Here is a 16086-nt window from a genome sequence, read left to right as displayed (position 1 = left end):
CAGGATCCTTCCATCCTTTTCTCGGACTGGAACCTGTTCATATACGTTCTTGGCAGATGATCCAGAAGTGGTTTGCCATTGCCTTCTTCTGTGTGTGAATGGAGTAATTGCTGGGATGCCACGGAGGAAAACTCCGTGTTGCCTAGACCACGGCTTGCCCAACACAAGTTATAAATTCGGGCACCGCCGGGAATCGAACCCGAGACCCCAGGATTACAAGGCCAGCGTTCTAACCGCTAGACCACGTAATATTAAAAACCTCTTGCCCTAGAATTAAAAACTAAGTGGTTGAACTATAAAGCTCAGTGGCACTTGTGTATACCACCTACTATAATATTCAGTAACTGTTCATGATCTCTGTTGCATTTATAGCATGTGATTGTGACACACACTTCCATCAATATACAGTAAGAAGAGTTTTCTATGAGACATGAGCTGACATACTAAATATTGTTTAGATTAGTATTGTCTTCAAGGAGTTAACATGTCTTGACTTGGGAGGAAAAAAAATCCAGTTACTCAGGAATGTCAGAAATTAACTGGTATAAACAAGAAGCATTAAACATACCATGACTTTTTTCTGTACTCTGTGTTTAATTTATCTTCTTGTGCTGACTCTGTATTTAACTCATGTAGATGCTGAGTTAGCATGTTAAAACAAAAAAACTGAAGTGAATTGAACTGAATATAAACAGAAGTCCATTTACTGTAAACAAGACCATAGTAGACATGATTTGAGACAGCTGAGGTTGGGAAAAGTTGAATAAAATTATGTCTATTTCATAAATATTTTTATTCATCTTCTTAATCTTCATAAACCATTTGCACTTAAACCTACATGAAACATGGTTTTCAAATCATGTCAATGAATCATATCAAATAAAAGTGAATGGTTGTATGGACAGAAACACCCCATCATTCTATTTATTACTAGACAATGATATACAAAACAACTGGCATTTGTTTGTATCAGACAAGAAAGGATAATTTCTTGCGTACTACATTGCATCAGTATTACCATAAACAAAGGTAATTTTATGCTACCTTGTGATGTTCTTATAAATTTAATTTCAAATGAATGCTTCAAATAGTAAAAATAAACAGTATTATAAATAATTTAATAAAAAGATACTGTTATAATGGCAGAACCTCAATCAGCCTTAGCCAATGGGCTCCAATAACATAGGGCAACAATGTTTCACTTTTTCTGGTAACAAAAAAGTCTGCTGCGAGTCTATTTTTTCTTTCTTTTGTGCGGAGTAGTCTTCCTTCTGCAAAAACTAGCAATAGTGTTCCATCATAGCTTGGTCCCACCTCCCCTGGTAGCGTTCTTCCATAGTTTGAATATCTTGGTGGAATCTTTCTCCTTGCTCATCACTTACGTCACCCACGTTCCCTGGGAAGAAGTCCAAGTGTGAATGAAGAAAATGGATCTTCAATGACATTCTACATCCCAAATCCTTGTAATTTTGGAAAAGATTCTCCACTAAAAGCTGATAGTTTTCTTGCTTTCGCTTTCCAAGGAAACCTTTCACCACAGATACAAAAAATTTCCACACTGCGAGTTCTTCAGCAGAAAGTCTGGCTTCAAAATTTCCATCATCCAACAGTTTTCTGATCTGAGGCCCGACAGAAATTCCTTCTTTCAGCTTGGCATCACTAAGATTTGGAAAAATTTCCCTCAGATATTTGAATCCTTCTCCTTCCTCGTCCATTCCTTTAACCAAATTTTTGATAAGTCCTAGTTTAATATGAGGTGATGGTAAGAGAACATTTTGTGGGTCAACCAAAGGCTTGAACTTGATATTACTTTTTCCCGGAATTAATTAATTTCTTCCTGGCCAGTCTTTCGTTCAAACTGCCTCTCTGCAAGAAAAGAAATATCCCTATGGAATCAAGAAATTCACTCATTTGGTAGACGTTAAGACAAAATAAAACAAAAATGGTACGTGATGGAGAATTTTCAAGGCCAGATTTGAATTTTGCGCAAAAAATACAACATAAACACATATTTTCATCCATGTTACCGAAACATTGTTGACCAGTGTAATTATAGATTGGTACACATCATCATCACGGGTTCCACAGCCTATTACAGGCCTTGCCCGCCCCATAGATTGGTACTGCATAATTAAATAACAGAAAGTATGAGAAACATATTGCCTGTCTCAGGTTAAATCAATTAAGCATGGTGTATTTTGGTGAGGTGCTCCTAAGGAAACATTTGCCATATGCTTGTGAACTAGCACATTTTAAGTAAATTTCCACAAAAATACCTCTACCAACAGCTACTATGCAGTAGTTCAGTCACCAAAACCAAACAGACAAAGCACGTAAATGTACAATGATGTGGATTCCTACCCCCAATATGACCTCTGAGTTTAAATAATAACAATTTCTTGTATTAACTCCTCGCGAAAATCTATGAAGATTAATGCAGACAATTTTTGATGAACTAATAATTATATATTGAACCATGAATGTAAATTTGTCTTCTGATTTTCAGTACACTCAATGGAGCATAATAAACCAAAAGGCAGCAAATAATGTAGCAAGAAAGTTCAGATAAAAGTCAGTGAATACAGCCAAGTTAGTGCATAGTATACAACTGTCTGAGGGACAAATGAAAATATTTAACAGAATAGCTGCAAACCAGACAAGTTCAGTTACTCATACTATGCTTTAAGCATGTGAGAACAGCCTAGAAATCTCAAACCACTTTATATAAATTCAAGAAAAGACATAAATACAATATTAAATGTAGATTGAAGTGCTTGAATAAAATGTTATAACTTTTGTAACTAAGGGTTCTAATGATGGTGGATTACACTTAAAATTATTCATTGTCTGAAATTTTTCCATCATCCATGACATGTAAAAAGAGTGTTTCGGAGTTTACACAACACAGCTGTTAGCATATACCAAGTACCATCGGACTTACTCAGTGATATGGATAATCATCTGGTAACATGCAAATCTTATAAGCCAAATAATTTATGACACCTGAATGTAAATTGAACATCCATAAACTTGCATCATGTGAGTACAATTCTGGCGTGAAGAACATTAAATAACTCTTCTAAAATTGAGAGTAAGCTCTATATATATATATATATATATATACTCATAAAAGAAATAATATGGTAGTTTTAAATGCCTATATTTGATGTCTTGTACAGAGATTAATAAATTTGGTATCATACCAAACAAAACTCTTGGAAGTTTATTATCAGTTAATGATATCCCCCTAACAGGAAATTATATAAGCCAGGTGTCAGAAACTGTATCATTACTGTGGGCCACATTGACTATTCATGTCTGTCAAGGGCCACAGAAAAAGTTAATAATTTCATGGACAGCAAAAAAAGAATCCCTAAATAAAATTATAGATAAATTTTGGAATAATCACCTGTTTGGCTCGTATTCTGAACAATATCTCTTTAACTCTATTTCTTGCACTCACTTGAAAATATATATAAAAGACATACTTTTCCATACAACTGTGTAAAGATGTCGTTTCTTAGCTTTTAAACAGTTTTGATTTCAAGTCAATGTTAATTTTATAAAACTTGAGTTATTTTCATGGTGTGGGGTACTATTTCACATGCAACTGTCCAATCATTCTTCCTCAATGACACAGTGAATGCAAAACACTACCTGAAACACTTATCCTACATTTTATCTTATATTTTATCAATCCTTCATTTTGGTTAAAAGGCCTATAACAAATTAATACTTATTTTACATATTATTAAGCACAGACAGATCTTTCCACAATTGGATTATACAGGCCAGCGAGCCTATTTCCCAGTGTTCACAGATCGAGATTAACTCCATCTAACAGGCCCAACTGAGTAGGTTCACCTGATGGGGCAAGAGCCATCTCCTGAGAAAGCACAATGCTGATTGAAAAATTAAAAAAAATTTATATTGGTAATTTATTTCACTTAGTGTGAATTCTGAGACTGTAGTCATATAAAGTTATTTCAATGGCTATCCCAGAGAACAGGCAGTTTGTTGCTGTTTTCTCATAGCTAATGCCCAGGTTCATTCCAAGGGCAGTCAATGTGGGATTTGTGGTGAAAAAAGTGACACTGAGACAGGTTTCTTTCTCTGATGCTGCAGTTCCACAGAGAGAGTCTCATACCATTGCCAAAATGTTCTTCCTGTACAGAATGCTTTACTCTAGACACTGAGGTGGAACTTAAATTCCAGGGATATGTGACTGTCTTGGACAGACAGAGAAATAGTTATTTTAGTAATACACACAGATATCTTGCAATAGATTCTAGTGGGCAAAAGGGCAGGAAAGTTATGAGGATAAAACTGAGGGAAATAAGTTAAAAGAAGGGATAAGGAAGATCCAGGAAGGTTGTGTTTGAATGTGTCCAAGTCACAACGGACTGCCATCACTTCAAACATAACCTTTCAGCCACTGTCAAGTCAGTCTCTGAGACACGGTTGCAAAAACATCTAATTTGAAGCCTTGCTGCAGAATCCAAGATTGTAGGATCAGCCCTGAACACGATGATGGACAAGGTATTATAACAAACTCCTGTGATAATTCTTCTTTATTCTAAACAGTAAAGTTTGTGAATCTCAGAATGTGATGTTTTACCTCTAACTTGGAAAAGTGGCATAATCAGCAATTTGTTTTATACGGTTTTTATATTGTCATCACAATTTTAGGGTCAGTAATTCAAATAATATTGGTTTGATGGATGTAGATTTTAGAGAAATTTATTTTACCAGCTTATGACACTAAATTGATGACTATACATAATATAATTCAGAAAATTATTCCTTAGACTCTTGATGGTTTCTGTAATTTTGACTTTTTCTAATTACCAGTACAAAAAAAGTACTGTGTAGCCTGAGTGCTGTTTCATCTGAACTCTGAAATAAACACAGTTTTTACTTACATATTTACACCAAATAAAATAATAAAGCTATGCTACTGTGTATGGCTTTATTTTAAATTATAACTGCAATATGATAAAAACATATCTTCTTTTAACACACTTGTATGTATTTAACAGACTGAAATATCTTTATGTACTTACAAAACATTTCATTTCAAAATATCTAAAAAGGGATAAAAACTGCTAATCACACATAAATACATCAGACACAATTCTTTGGTGTTTTCCCAAAAATAAACAATGTCAAAATGCATCAAATTCTCATATAAACAAAGCATAACAATAATAACTTTAATGGGGCAGTGCAAAAAAATAATTTATATAAATATGGGACCTCTATCAGAGTTCTATATTCACACAAACCTTCTCACATGTGAGCTAATATGAATATCAATATGCCTTATAATTATGATTGAAGAAAGATGATTTCAGTGCATACATACTAGCAAATTTTACCATGCTATCCAATAATGTCACCATACTTTAAACAAGTAGTAATGGCATACACTTTACATAGTGGATACTTTTCTGTTTTTTTTAAAACAAAAATGTAGTACACTGTTTCATGGAAAATAATTCATGAGATTATTTACATCATTATCTTCCAGCATCATTCAGTAAAAAGATAAGTCCAGTCTTACAAGTAATATACTGATTTGGAATGTATAATTTTCTCACTGTTCACAAAAATTTAGTATGCACAAAGTAGGTCTACACATCTGGAACACACTTCCAAAATTCAATGTGGCCAAGAAATGATTCTCCTTGAGAGAAAAACTATACTTTTGCAACACAAAAAAGAATAATAATTTAGGACTTGTTATTTAGATTGTGCTAAAATTTATGAATTAACACTTGGAACAACAATACCTGAAAATTATGTGGTTTAAATTTTTAAATTTAATAATACATATGTTTTAAATACTGTTTATGAAACTGTGAATGGAATCTGGGTGTATTTCACATTTAACACAGAAAACATTAATGACACCAGCACTTGGTCTAATACCTGACAGGATGATCAAGATGACATTGACCTTCTAGAACTGTATTTTAAAGAATGCATCTTCTTGTTATATACAATATATAGTATAATTCTATCATGTTGTGTCAATCAATTACGATGAATACATTACCTCAGTGTGAAAAATTAAGACTTTTTGTGGCATTACACAAACTTAAAAATTGCATGCTTGTATTGTTTAGAAGGATAAGAGGTCCATTTAAAAAGTGCTTAAATATTTTATACATTGTATCAGAAATAAATGTAATTTATAAGGATCATGCTAAGAAACAGTCATATAAACATGCATCCAATTTTGCTTTTGTAAAAACTGCAGAGCACTGATATTATCTGCAAACAGGATAGGATGAGGCAATCCTTCTGCATGGTAATCAAGAACAGTAACCCAAATCTCTTTTTTTTAGGGGGGAGGGATTTAAAGGTCTTGGTTACTAAAGAGTAGTAAATTCAGAGTAGCTACAGTAATGGGTGCATAACATTTGTCACAAAGATTGCACCCAACCAGGAGTTTTTGATATCCCAGTTGCTCACATAAGCAGAAGTAATGAATGAAAATCGCTTTCAGCATATCCTATAAAGAACATGAATAAATGAAGTATGGTCTGAAGCTTCCATGGTACCGAATACCCTGAGGATGAGTATGGTTCTTGAAACGTTGGTGTTTTCTCCATTAAATCATCTTACATGGCTGGTAACCCAAGAGGAATTCATTATGAATAAATGAAGTCTACTTAACAGCTAATGTTGCAGGCTTACTTAAGCTAACTTCAGTACCTTCTACATCTGTACAGAATAAAACTGGATCCCCATGTTCCTCAACAGTTGTTTGTTTGTAGTTTTTGATCATACAATCCATCCTATATGTTTATGATACATATTTCTGATATACTCTGTATAAAAACCATTCACTGTAACCAGTGCTTGAATTCTTTTTAAAAATAACAACAAAAATCTGTACCATCCTACCCAACTTTTATGGTTCTTCCTTACTGAAGAACATGTGTATAATTTTTGAGTACAGTGAATATTTCAAATCTTAAAACTTTGCATACCGTGTAGTATATTAGAATATAAAATAAGCAACAAACTATTAACATTACAAAAAAAAAAAGACACTAGTGCCATACGCGTTTGAACCTCAAGAGGTCATCATCAGTGGCAACAGGGAAATTAATTCATTTAATCAAAATGGTTTAAAATTGGTCTAAATATGGTTTAGAAAACAAATCATGAAGTAGAGTTATTTTACAATAGCATATCAAGCAACACTACACTAGATGTTGGTTTCACAGGAGTTGAACTCTGCACTTAGCTATTGATCCAATGGTCCGGTGGCCGTAGCTGGTCTGCGGCGAGCTGTTGTTGCGTCGTTGGAGTTCACAGGTATTGATCAAGCACCCTTAAGAATTTTGCATATTAATTAAATACTGTACATTTTCACATACTAATTTAGAGCTATGTGAATAGAAGCATCATAAATAGTGCTAAAGAATCTAGTAACATTTGTGTATAGAGATTAAAAATACACTAATTTTAAATTCTATAAAAAGTTTATACTTTATCTAACAAAGCAAGTGCATGGCAAGATGGTGGGTATGAGAGTAGCAGATATAGTTGTAGCTCCAATTCTGAACCATAAAATAAATTTAAAAAAGTAAAAATATCTGTAAGGACTGTGTAAAGCTAGAAACAGAACTTGGTAAGACCTTATCAGAATGCATCTTAGAAAAAAATGATTAAGTTCCTTCCTACATGACATTTCAAGAGCTAGCTGTATTCCAGTATTCAGGTGATTGATTTTCATTATACTGACTAATTTTTCTTATTATTTTTATTTTAAGAATAGTCAAAACTATCTAAATACTAGACTAGTAACACTAGAATAGCAGTGTATATTAAATACACATCAGACAATAAAAAAAGCCCAACATAATAATGTTGGTACAAGCCAATATATATATAATATGATTCTTCCATGAATATTTAACATGTCACATTTATCTGATGTATTTTTGTGGGATGAAGACAGACAATATATTCCTCCAGAATAGTATCATCTTCACAAATGTGAGAACCTTAAATTTCACATAATATGTATTTGACACATTGGGAGCTTTTAGTATGTTAAGGAAAGGGTCCTGTAATTGAAAACATGAAATTAAAGGGTTCGATAAATTGGGATATTTTGAAATCCTTTCAGTTATCTCTTGTGCTTTGCCAGTATCAAATCCAAACTCTGCATTCACTATCAGTTGCAAGTTGAGCCTACTTTTAAGTGTACACTACAAAGCATCTGTGAGTAGCATTACTGAATATATGATAAAATATAATATTCTAATGGAATGTTCTCACTTTCATACTCCAGTATTAATTTCAACACTTCACTGGGCATGGATTTACTAAAAGGCTTACTTTTGTGGATCTGAAATGACAAAATATGCATAAACCATATGTAATATTGTATGTATAAGACCACATTCCACATCTACAAACTTTCATGTCCTAATTTCTAGCATAAGGCAAGCTACATTTTTCCAATTTTCAAGCCATAATAAATGTTCTGAGCAGTGAAAGTAAATTTGTCAGCTGTCTGTTTTTTTTACGGAATATCAGTTCTGCACCACATGAACATAAATCAATACTGTTATTTGTGAGACATATGTTACATTTTTATTTAATATACTCGTAGCACTTTAATAAAATCATGCTATATATAGGGGTATGGTAAATACAGTTGTAACATACATCACTGTTTAAACTGTTGCAATGCAGCAATGAAAAAATAAATGACTAGCCATTAGATTCTAGAGAACAGTCCAAAGATACGTGCTACTATAATTTTGTCCCATATCTGGTGACATCTAAACATTTAATACTGGATATGGCGAAACTGACAAAACAATGACTGACAATAACTTAACTGGATCATTTCAAATTCTACTGTACTTCTCCAATGCAACTACGAGGTGCGATCGGAAAGTTTCTAGACTGCGCCTATAAAAACCCGTACACTTATCTCAGGTATTAAATTCATCCATCACCCTCGAAGTAGTTCCCCTGGGAGTGAACACAACGATCCCAGCGCCGCTGCCAAGCCTGGAAGCATCCCTGGAAATCTTTCTTTGTCAGCCTGTCAAGCACCATCTGCGATTCTGCCTGAATCTCTTCTATCGTCTCAAATCTCCTTCCCTTTAGCTGAATTTTCATCTTTGGGAAGAGGAAGAAGTCACACGGAGCTAAATCCGGCGAATAAGGACGGTGCGGGATGACGGCCATGGTGTTTGAGGCCAAAAACTGCCGAACTTTGAGGGCGGTGTGCGCTGGCGCGTTGTCATGATGCGTCGCATGTGGAGTTCTTCCTTTAGAATCAGCTGATAGGTCCCATAGCCTATCCCCACAAGTCGTTGATGGTACGACGTCGATCTTCGTGAATGGCATGCCGAATCTTCGTAACATTTTCGGGCGTTGTGCTCGAAGATGGTCGTCCAGAACGCTCGTCATCATCGACAGAGGTTCGGCCATTTTTAAAACGTGAATGCCACACAAAAGTTTGTGCACGACCCATTGCGGACTCCCCAAATGCTTGCTTTAGCATTTCATAGGTTTCCGTGGCCGTTTTGGCGAGTCTTTGGCAAAATTTTATGCACACGCCATTCCGAAATCGCAGGAGGGTCGGTGTAATGCACTACCAAAACGCCCGTAACTAAGAAACAAATGCTAATTATTTGATGATGCCGGCTGGCACACTGATTCACTATGAATGTAGGCCGCACCCCCTAAAGGCAGAAGCTCGTACTACATCCGGTTCGCCCGCTATTGACACAGTCTTGAAACTTTCCGATCGCACCTCGTATGATAGGGTATATAAAAGAGTAAGGTCAAATCAAAGTTAACAGAATTATTCAATTTAAAAACATAATTTAATTCTCAAGATGAAAAACACAGTAATTCAGAGAGCTGATTACACTCTTGGTCAACTACAGAATGAGGAATGTAATTAACAGTTATAAATAACATCGTAGGATATGAGGTTTTCACAGCGGTGAGTCTGAAGATTGCTGTCTTCTGGGTTATTAGGCCGTAGTCTGGTAGATTTCCACCATTTCAGAGGTCACACTGCCTCCGTCATGAGGGCAAAGAATTCATCGCCCTGATGACGGAGGCAGTATGACCTCTGAAACGTTGGTAAACATCTACCATACTACATGGCACAATAACCCAGAAGACAGCAATCTTCATAAATAACATCATCTATATATGATGGGGGTTATGTGAAAGTGCAAGAGTACATCCTTCTTAATACAACTACAGTGAAAAAACTAAAAAAAAATTCACTGGAACACAGCAAAAGTTTGCATAGCAGTTTATCTCCACATTACCCCCATCATGATTTTTACATCAATAAGATATTTTTATTTAACTATACATCAACAATGATACAGAATTCAAGTCTTTCAAGACTAAACAGAGTCTAAATAAATACATTTATCACAAAACAGTGTTTATATTCTGGGATATATCTAAAAGGAAATGTACTATTAATGGAATCTAATTTACCATTAAATGGCAAATATCAAGACTGATGCTAACATCTTGCTGTATCTATGTGGTATCTTTTCACAGAATTACACTCAACTAATTAAAAGTTTTAACTTTCATTATTTAAAGATACAGGACAGAAATTCATTACACATAAAAATAAAATTAATTAAACTAGTCAATATTTCTAATGACTATACCATGACACAATAAGATTTAAACCACAAGAATGAACAAAAATACATATTTTTTTTAATTATCATTGTTTCTTCCTGTTTTGAGATATGCAGAACTGGAATAACCAAGGAATTTTTACTTATATCTAGAATTATTCTACTTTTTAAATCAATGCTGATTTTCCTAATAGTTCTGTCTCCCTCACAACAGATACTGAAGAAAGTAACTGAACACAAATACAACATTCTCCTTACCCATGAAATGTGTGTTTACTGTATTGAGGAGCCCATATCCAAACCTCCTTCCTCTTCAAGTTTAGAAAGGAATTTTATAACTCTGTACGGCTCCTCTGTCTGACGAGCCATGTCAATCAAAGCCAGCAATTTCTTGATGCCAATGAACACCCTAAACAAATAAATTCAGTATGTTCTAAACAAATTAATAATTTTATTTAGCATGAATCTAACTTTGAATTTGGCTTAATATTGTGTTTCAGTTAAGTTTTCACTTTTACATACCTGTGGCCAAGAATCTTCCGAGATAACGCTGACAAATCCTTCTTGGTGAAAACATCTGATTCTTCAAGAACAGCCATTAAATGATCTGGTTGTGAAAGGTTTGGAACATGAAGAACAGCTGTAAAAGCTGACAACATCTCCATATCTTCTAACACTTGCCTAAACACATAAGTAAGGAGATAAATTAGGTTAACAATGCTGGCAACACACCAAAAACTGTAATAATCCTGCAAGCACAATTCAATATAACAGCCTAAGTACCAAACTGGAAGTGATGTAAGTCTATGAGATGGTGTCATAATTCCAATCATTCCTAATCTTGTCTACATGTGGCTTTTCTCTGCCTTCAATAACTACAGTGATTTATTCCAGATAACTATTAGACAAAGACATCAATATGTCTCCCTAATTTTAAGAAAAATATGAATTTATGCTTTTTCTGAGTCCCATCATGAATTCTGATGCAAAAATCCAGCTGAACGCTAGACTTCACTAGGGTAGAAAACTAGAACTGAACTGAAGATTATGTTTGAGAGTTTGAATTTCGATATCTGGATATTTTTGCTTTTAATTATTATTTTGTATTCACACAAATACTAATTATAACTGTGTACCTGCATATTAATGAACCATATGCTTAAACACTTTATTAATTTCATTGCGGGTTACATTTGTTATTTCAGTTGGATGGAGCCAGGGTAGCTCAGTCAGTATAGTGACTGTCTATGTACTGGAAAACCAGGATTCTATCCCTGATAAGGGCAGAGGATTTTTCTTCTAGCCTCTGCACCCAGACTGGTTCTGGGGCCCACCCAGCCTCCTGTCCAAAGGGTACCAGGGTTCATTTCCCCAGGGGGTAAAACATGGCCAGGATACAAAGCTGGCCACTCACCACTACCTAGTGCCGAGGTTAAGAATGAACAGGAGCTATACCTACTCTTCCCGTCCCAATCAAGCGCCTACATGGTGTACAGTAGGACAGTCTTACTTTTACTTTACTTATTTCAGTTGGATATAAGCAGGCCCATGGCTAATTCATGTAACTGAGATTGGAGAGGGCTTTGTATAGCCTATTTTGAAAGTCATCAAGTGTATCTTATTCTTTTATGTTTGAAAGTGCAGAGGAAAGTTATACCCATTAGTATGAAGGACGGGGGTTGTTGAAACACAGCTACATACCACTGGCCAGTTACTATAATATATATGACATATGAGGCTCAAGCCCTCTGTCCTCCATTTTCATCACAATGGCTCGTCACAAAAGATCTGTTAGCAGGCAGGTCACTGCTTTTGTTGTGATAGTGGTTTAACATTGGCCGAGGAAGAGCGTAGATATGTCTTGAAGGTATTCAGAAGTACTTCTGAATACCTTCACCACTATCACTTCAAAATATACCCTCACTCCAATGAATTTGGAAGTAAACATCATCAGAAGTTACACAACAACAGTAATTAAGTTTTAGTTTATAAAATTATAATTTTTAACTTTTAACTTTACACCTGAAGATGGTTCAATGTAACCGAAACATGTAGTAAAAAGATGTACCAAATATGTAAATGATATTTTAATATCTTATGTATAATTTTATTTATATACAATTGTGATTAGACGGAAAAAACACGAATAATTAAATTTAAATTCACACTATGATGCAATTATATCAACTTATAAATGTATATATTAAAACAAGCAAATTTCTTACCGACAGGCCACTTAAATACTGTCAGTGTTATCTTAGGGGGCATTTAAATATCGGCTTGAAGAATTAATTATATCAATGTATATTCACTACTTACATTAGCACCATAACTTACCTCCTGCTGCTTGTACAAAGAATTAATAGTTTCCGTCCTTTTGGGGGTTCTTTTTTCAAAAGAACAAGGAGTGCCTGTAGTGTAAGGTTAGAATAACGAGGTCCAATTGGACCGTAATCAAGAAGACGTTCAATGTTGTCCACCAATATACAGCTCAACTGCGAGCGGTAAGCATCATCAAATACCTGAATACAAAACAGAACTGGGCTAAGAACTGAAACAACTGTAGGCCAAATTACTATATAAATTATCTTCATTATTAATGTAAATAGCCATCACAGTGGCCGTGTGGTCTAAGGCATGGTGGGCCTTGTGCCGCTTGGTCACTGGGACCATGGGTTCAAATACCACTCCAGGCATGGATGTTTGTCACTGTCTTTCCATGTTGTGCTGTCCTGCGTATAGGTAGAGGCCTTGCGATGGGCCGATCACTCGTCCAAGGAGTCCTACCAATTGTCTAATAGATCAAAGCCAACGAAAGCTGGGACCCGCAAATGCTCAAGGCACTGAATAACGGGTAGTCTAAGTATCCTAAGTAAGTATTAATGTACAGAGAATGCCTAGTACCATTAGAGAATGACAACCAGGAAATATTAGGGCAAAATTTCACAGAGAGACTTCACAAACAATAATTTATGGAACACTACATGATAAGGAAGATGGAAGCTCAAATACTCACCAAATTGACATGCATTACTTAAATAAAGGAGTTGGGTAACAATCTTTGAAAGTATTAGCAATGGTGTTTCTTAGCCAGCTGTCTAGCTGTAGTAGTCCAGGGCATATTTTCTTATGGCTCCATTCTGCTACAAATCCACACTCAAATAGTTATAACTTGTTCAGTTTCAAATCCGCAAGAACATTTTAATATGTGGTGAACCTCATGTCTTAAAAACCTCTTACTTAGCACAACTCAACCCCTTCTTTATAAATCTCCATCTTATTCAACCCGGAAGTATCAACTCAGGCTCTATATATTCTAAAATGCACACCAAGAGCTACTTACAACCTTGATCCCATGTTAAAAGCAGATCCAACTTCATGGACGAAATTAAAGTAATTAGTTGCTGGTGTTAATATTGCACATGATCAGACACATGTAACTGGTACGTCTCGCTTCCTATCATTCTTCTATGGGGTCGACGATCTAGTTTCAAACCCTCAACTTCTGTCAGTTTGTATGACATGTGACTCAGTCTATACTGTAAATTTTAAACATCTAGAATACTGATCCAAAAAGTTCAACATATCTTTCTTATGCAAGATGATGAGTTATATTTATACAAACATCAGCTAATTATATATAAAAAACCAACATAAACAAGGATTTTTGTGATAAAAATTTGACAAATTTCAACACACGCAGCTTGCTGAAAGACTTCAACTTTAACAATTTTAATCAATTTTATAATTTCACTATTCTTAATGTGATAATGACATTTACACAATTATGTCAGTCAATAGTATCCTTACATAAATCCACCTGAAGATGGTTCAACCTGGGTCAAAACATGTAGTGGAGTAAACCAATGAATCGGTAAAACCAAATAAAATCAGATGTGTGGTCAGATTTTTGTGCCATTTCACTTCTATTCCTCTGTTAACCATTGGCATGGCCAGGGATACGTTCTCAGCTATAAAGTGAGTAGGTATTTTTTCCTTAGTGGTCTGCATGTTGGTGTGACTTTACAGTCAATCTTCCGGAAAAGTTGTCAAAATGGAATGAAAGCCTAGGCAAACAGCACATAAAACATGGATAGATGGCAAAACAATTTATTAAATGCACGAAATGAAGGTGAGGACAGTACAGAAAACAATAAAGTCCCAGAAAACTCTAACATACGATGAAGCGGGGACAGATGTCAGATTTGGAAACAGTAATAACACAAATGAAAAATTAGAGATCACCAGGATACGACGATGGATCTGTTGACATAATCACAGTAGTGAGATCAATTGGTACATGCTGGCTATACTGAGACTTATCGTGAGAAAAATTTGGGTATAAAACAGAATATCAGAAGACAGGTACAAAGGAATCACTGTATATATTTACAAGAAAAGAGACAAATGTGGAAACTACACCGGACTTACAACGTTGTGCCAAACACTAAAAATTTATTAAAGGACACTAATAAACATAATGACAATGGAAATAAAATTAAAACTGGCAGAACTATATGCATTCAGAAAACAAGGGCAAATACAAACCAAGTTTTTGGGATAAGACAGCTAACTGAGAAGAAATAAGAATATACAAAAGAGTTGATGATATTCATAGATTAAAAAAAAAACATTTGATAACACAAGAATGGAAGTGATATGGAAAAGTAGGAATTTCAACAGATTTTTTTAAGAAAGTAAAAAATACATATGAAAAGATTATAAACTGTATTAAAGCAAGAATGGTCATCATGGGTTGAGACCATACAGGGTAAACACACTTCACATACTGAGACAAAAGAGAATATTTACATTTAAACCTTAATTACTATTAATAAACACAACTGAAATTCAAAAGAAAGAAATGTACTGATTTTGAATGCCCTCTACTCCCTCTCCCCTTCCCCAAACCAAAAGAAACAAAAATAAAAGAGCACCTACCTTTCTTATATGCAAACATTTGGCAGATTCAGTGAAACCAACCATTTCTTCTGGTGTACAAACTTTCACAAAAGGAAAGTCTGAATTTTTTGCAAGTTGCGCAGCTAGAGCTGTCTTTCCAGAATTTGGTGGGCCTTCAAGAAGAACAGAAACTAAACCTGATGTGTCGGTAGCCCTGGCCTGCTGTATGAACAACATTCCGTCTTCTAGGATACTGCTTACAGGAGTACCCCAGTTAATGATTCCGCGAGCAAGAAAATGTTCCAGCACTTCACCACTTGTTCCAAAGGCCTAGTAAAAAAAAATCAGCATTTATCACCACACAAAAGTATTACGATTGAACTTGATTTGAGTTGCTTTATAATTTCTTCCTATTCTTTACAGAAACATGTGGCTTCTTCAGAACACACACCTTAGAAAAAACCAATAAGGAATATGTAACAGTTTTACAAATAAATACTTAACCTATTTTCCTTCCTTATGGGTA

The 16086-nt window shown here is 34.9% G+C and overlaps 1 protein-coding gene across 4 annotated transcripts in view; it reads right to left on the bottom strand.

The window, feature by feature from the left end:
* Positions 1–912: 912 nt before the first annotated feature.
* Positions 913–16086, bottom strand: part of LOC110838887 (vesicle-fusing ATPase 1) — a 30931-nt gene continuing 15757 nt past the window's right edge. Inside the window, exons 11-15 of one of the 4 annotated variants that reach the window (XM_087346424.1) lie at positions 15600–15890; positions 12996–13180; positions 11181–11339; positions 10917–11067; positions 913–1866 (exon numbers count right to left, since the gene is read on the bottom strand). In XM_087346424.1, coding sequence (XP_087202550.1) covers positions 10932–11067; positions 11181–11339; positions 12996–13180; positions 15600–15890 — 771 coding nt within the window. In that variant the 3' untranslated portion in view covers positions 913–1866; positions 10917–10931. Of the gene's footprint in view, positions 1867–4724; positions 7346–9844; positions 11068–11180; positions 11340–12995; positions 13181–14001; positions 14198–15599; positions 15891–16086 lie in introns of those variants that run through there. The other 3 variants (XM_087346423.1, XM_087346422.1, XR_015534485.1) reach the window with 3 other exon arrangements.

The sequence above is a fragment of the Zootermopsis nevadensis genome, unplaced genomic scaffold, assembly GCF_977971745.1.
Source record: "Zootermopsis nevadensis isolate Lab colony 2312 unplaced genomic scaffold, Znev_1.0 Znev_ptg000010l, whole genome shotgun sequence".
In the NCBI taxonomy this organism is placed as follows: Eukaryota; Metazoa; Arthropoda; class Insecta; order Blattodea; family Termopsidae; genus Zootermopsis; species Zootermopsis nevadensis.
Note: the sequence above shows the minus strand (reverse complement) of the source record. Positions and strands in the feature narration are given on the sequence as shown.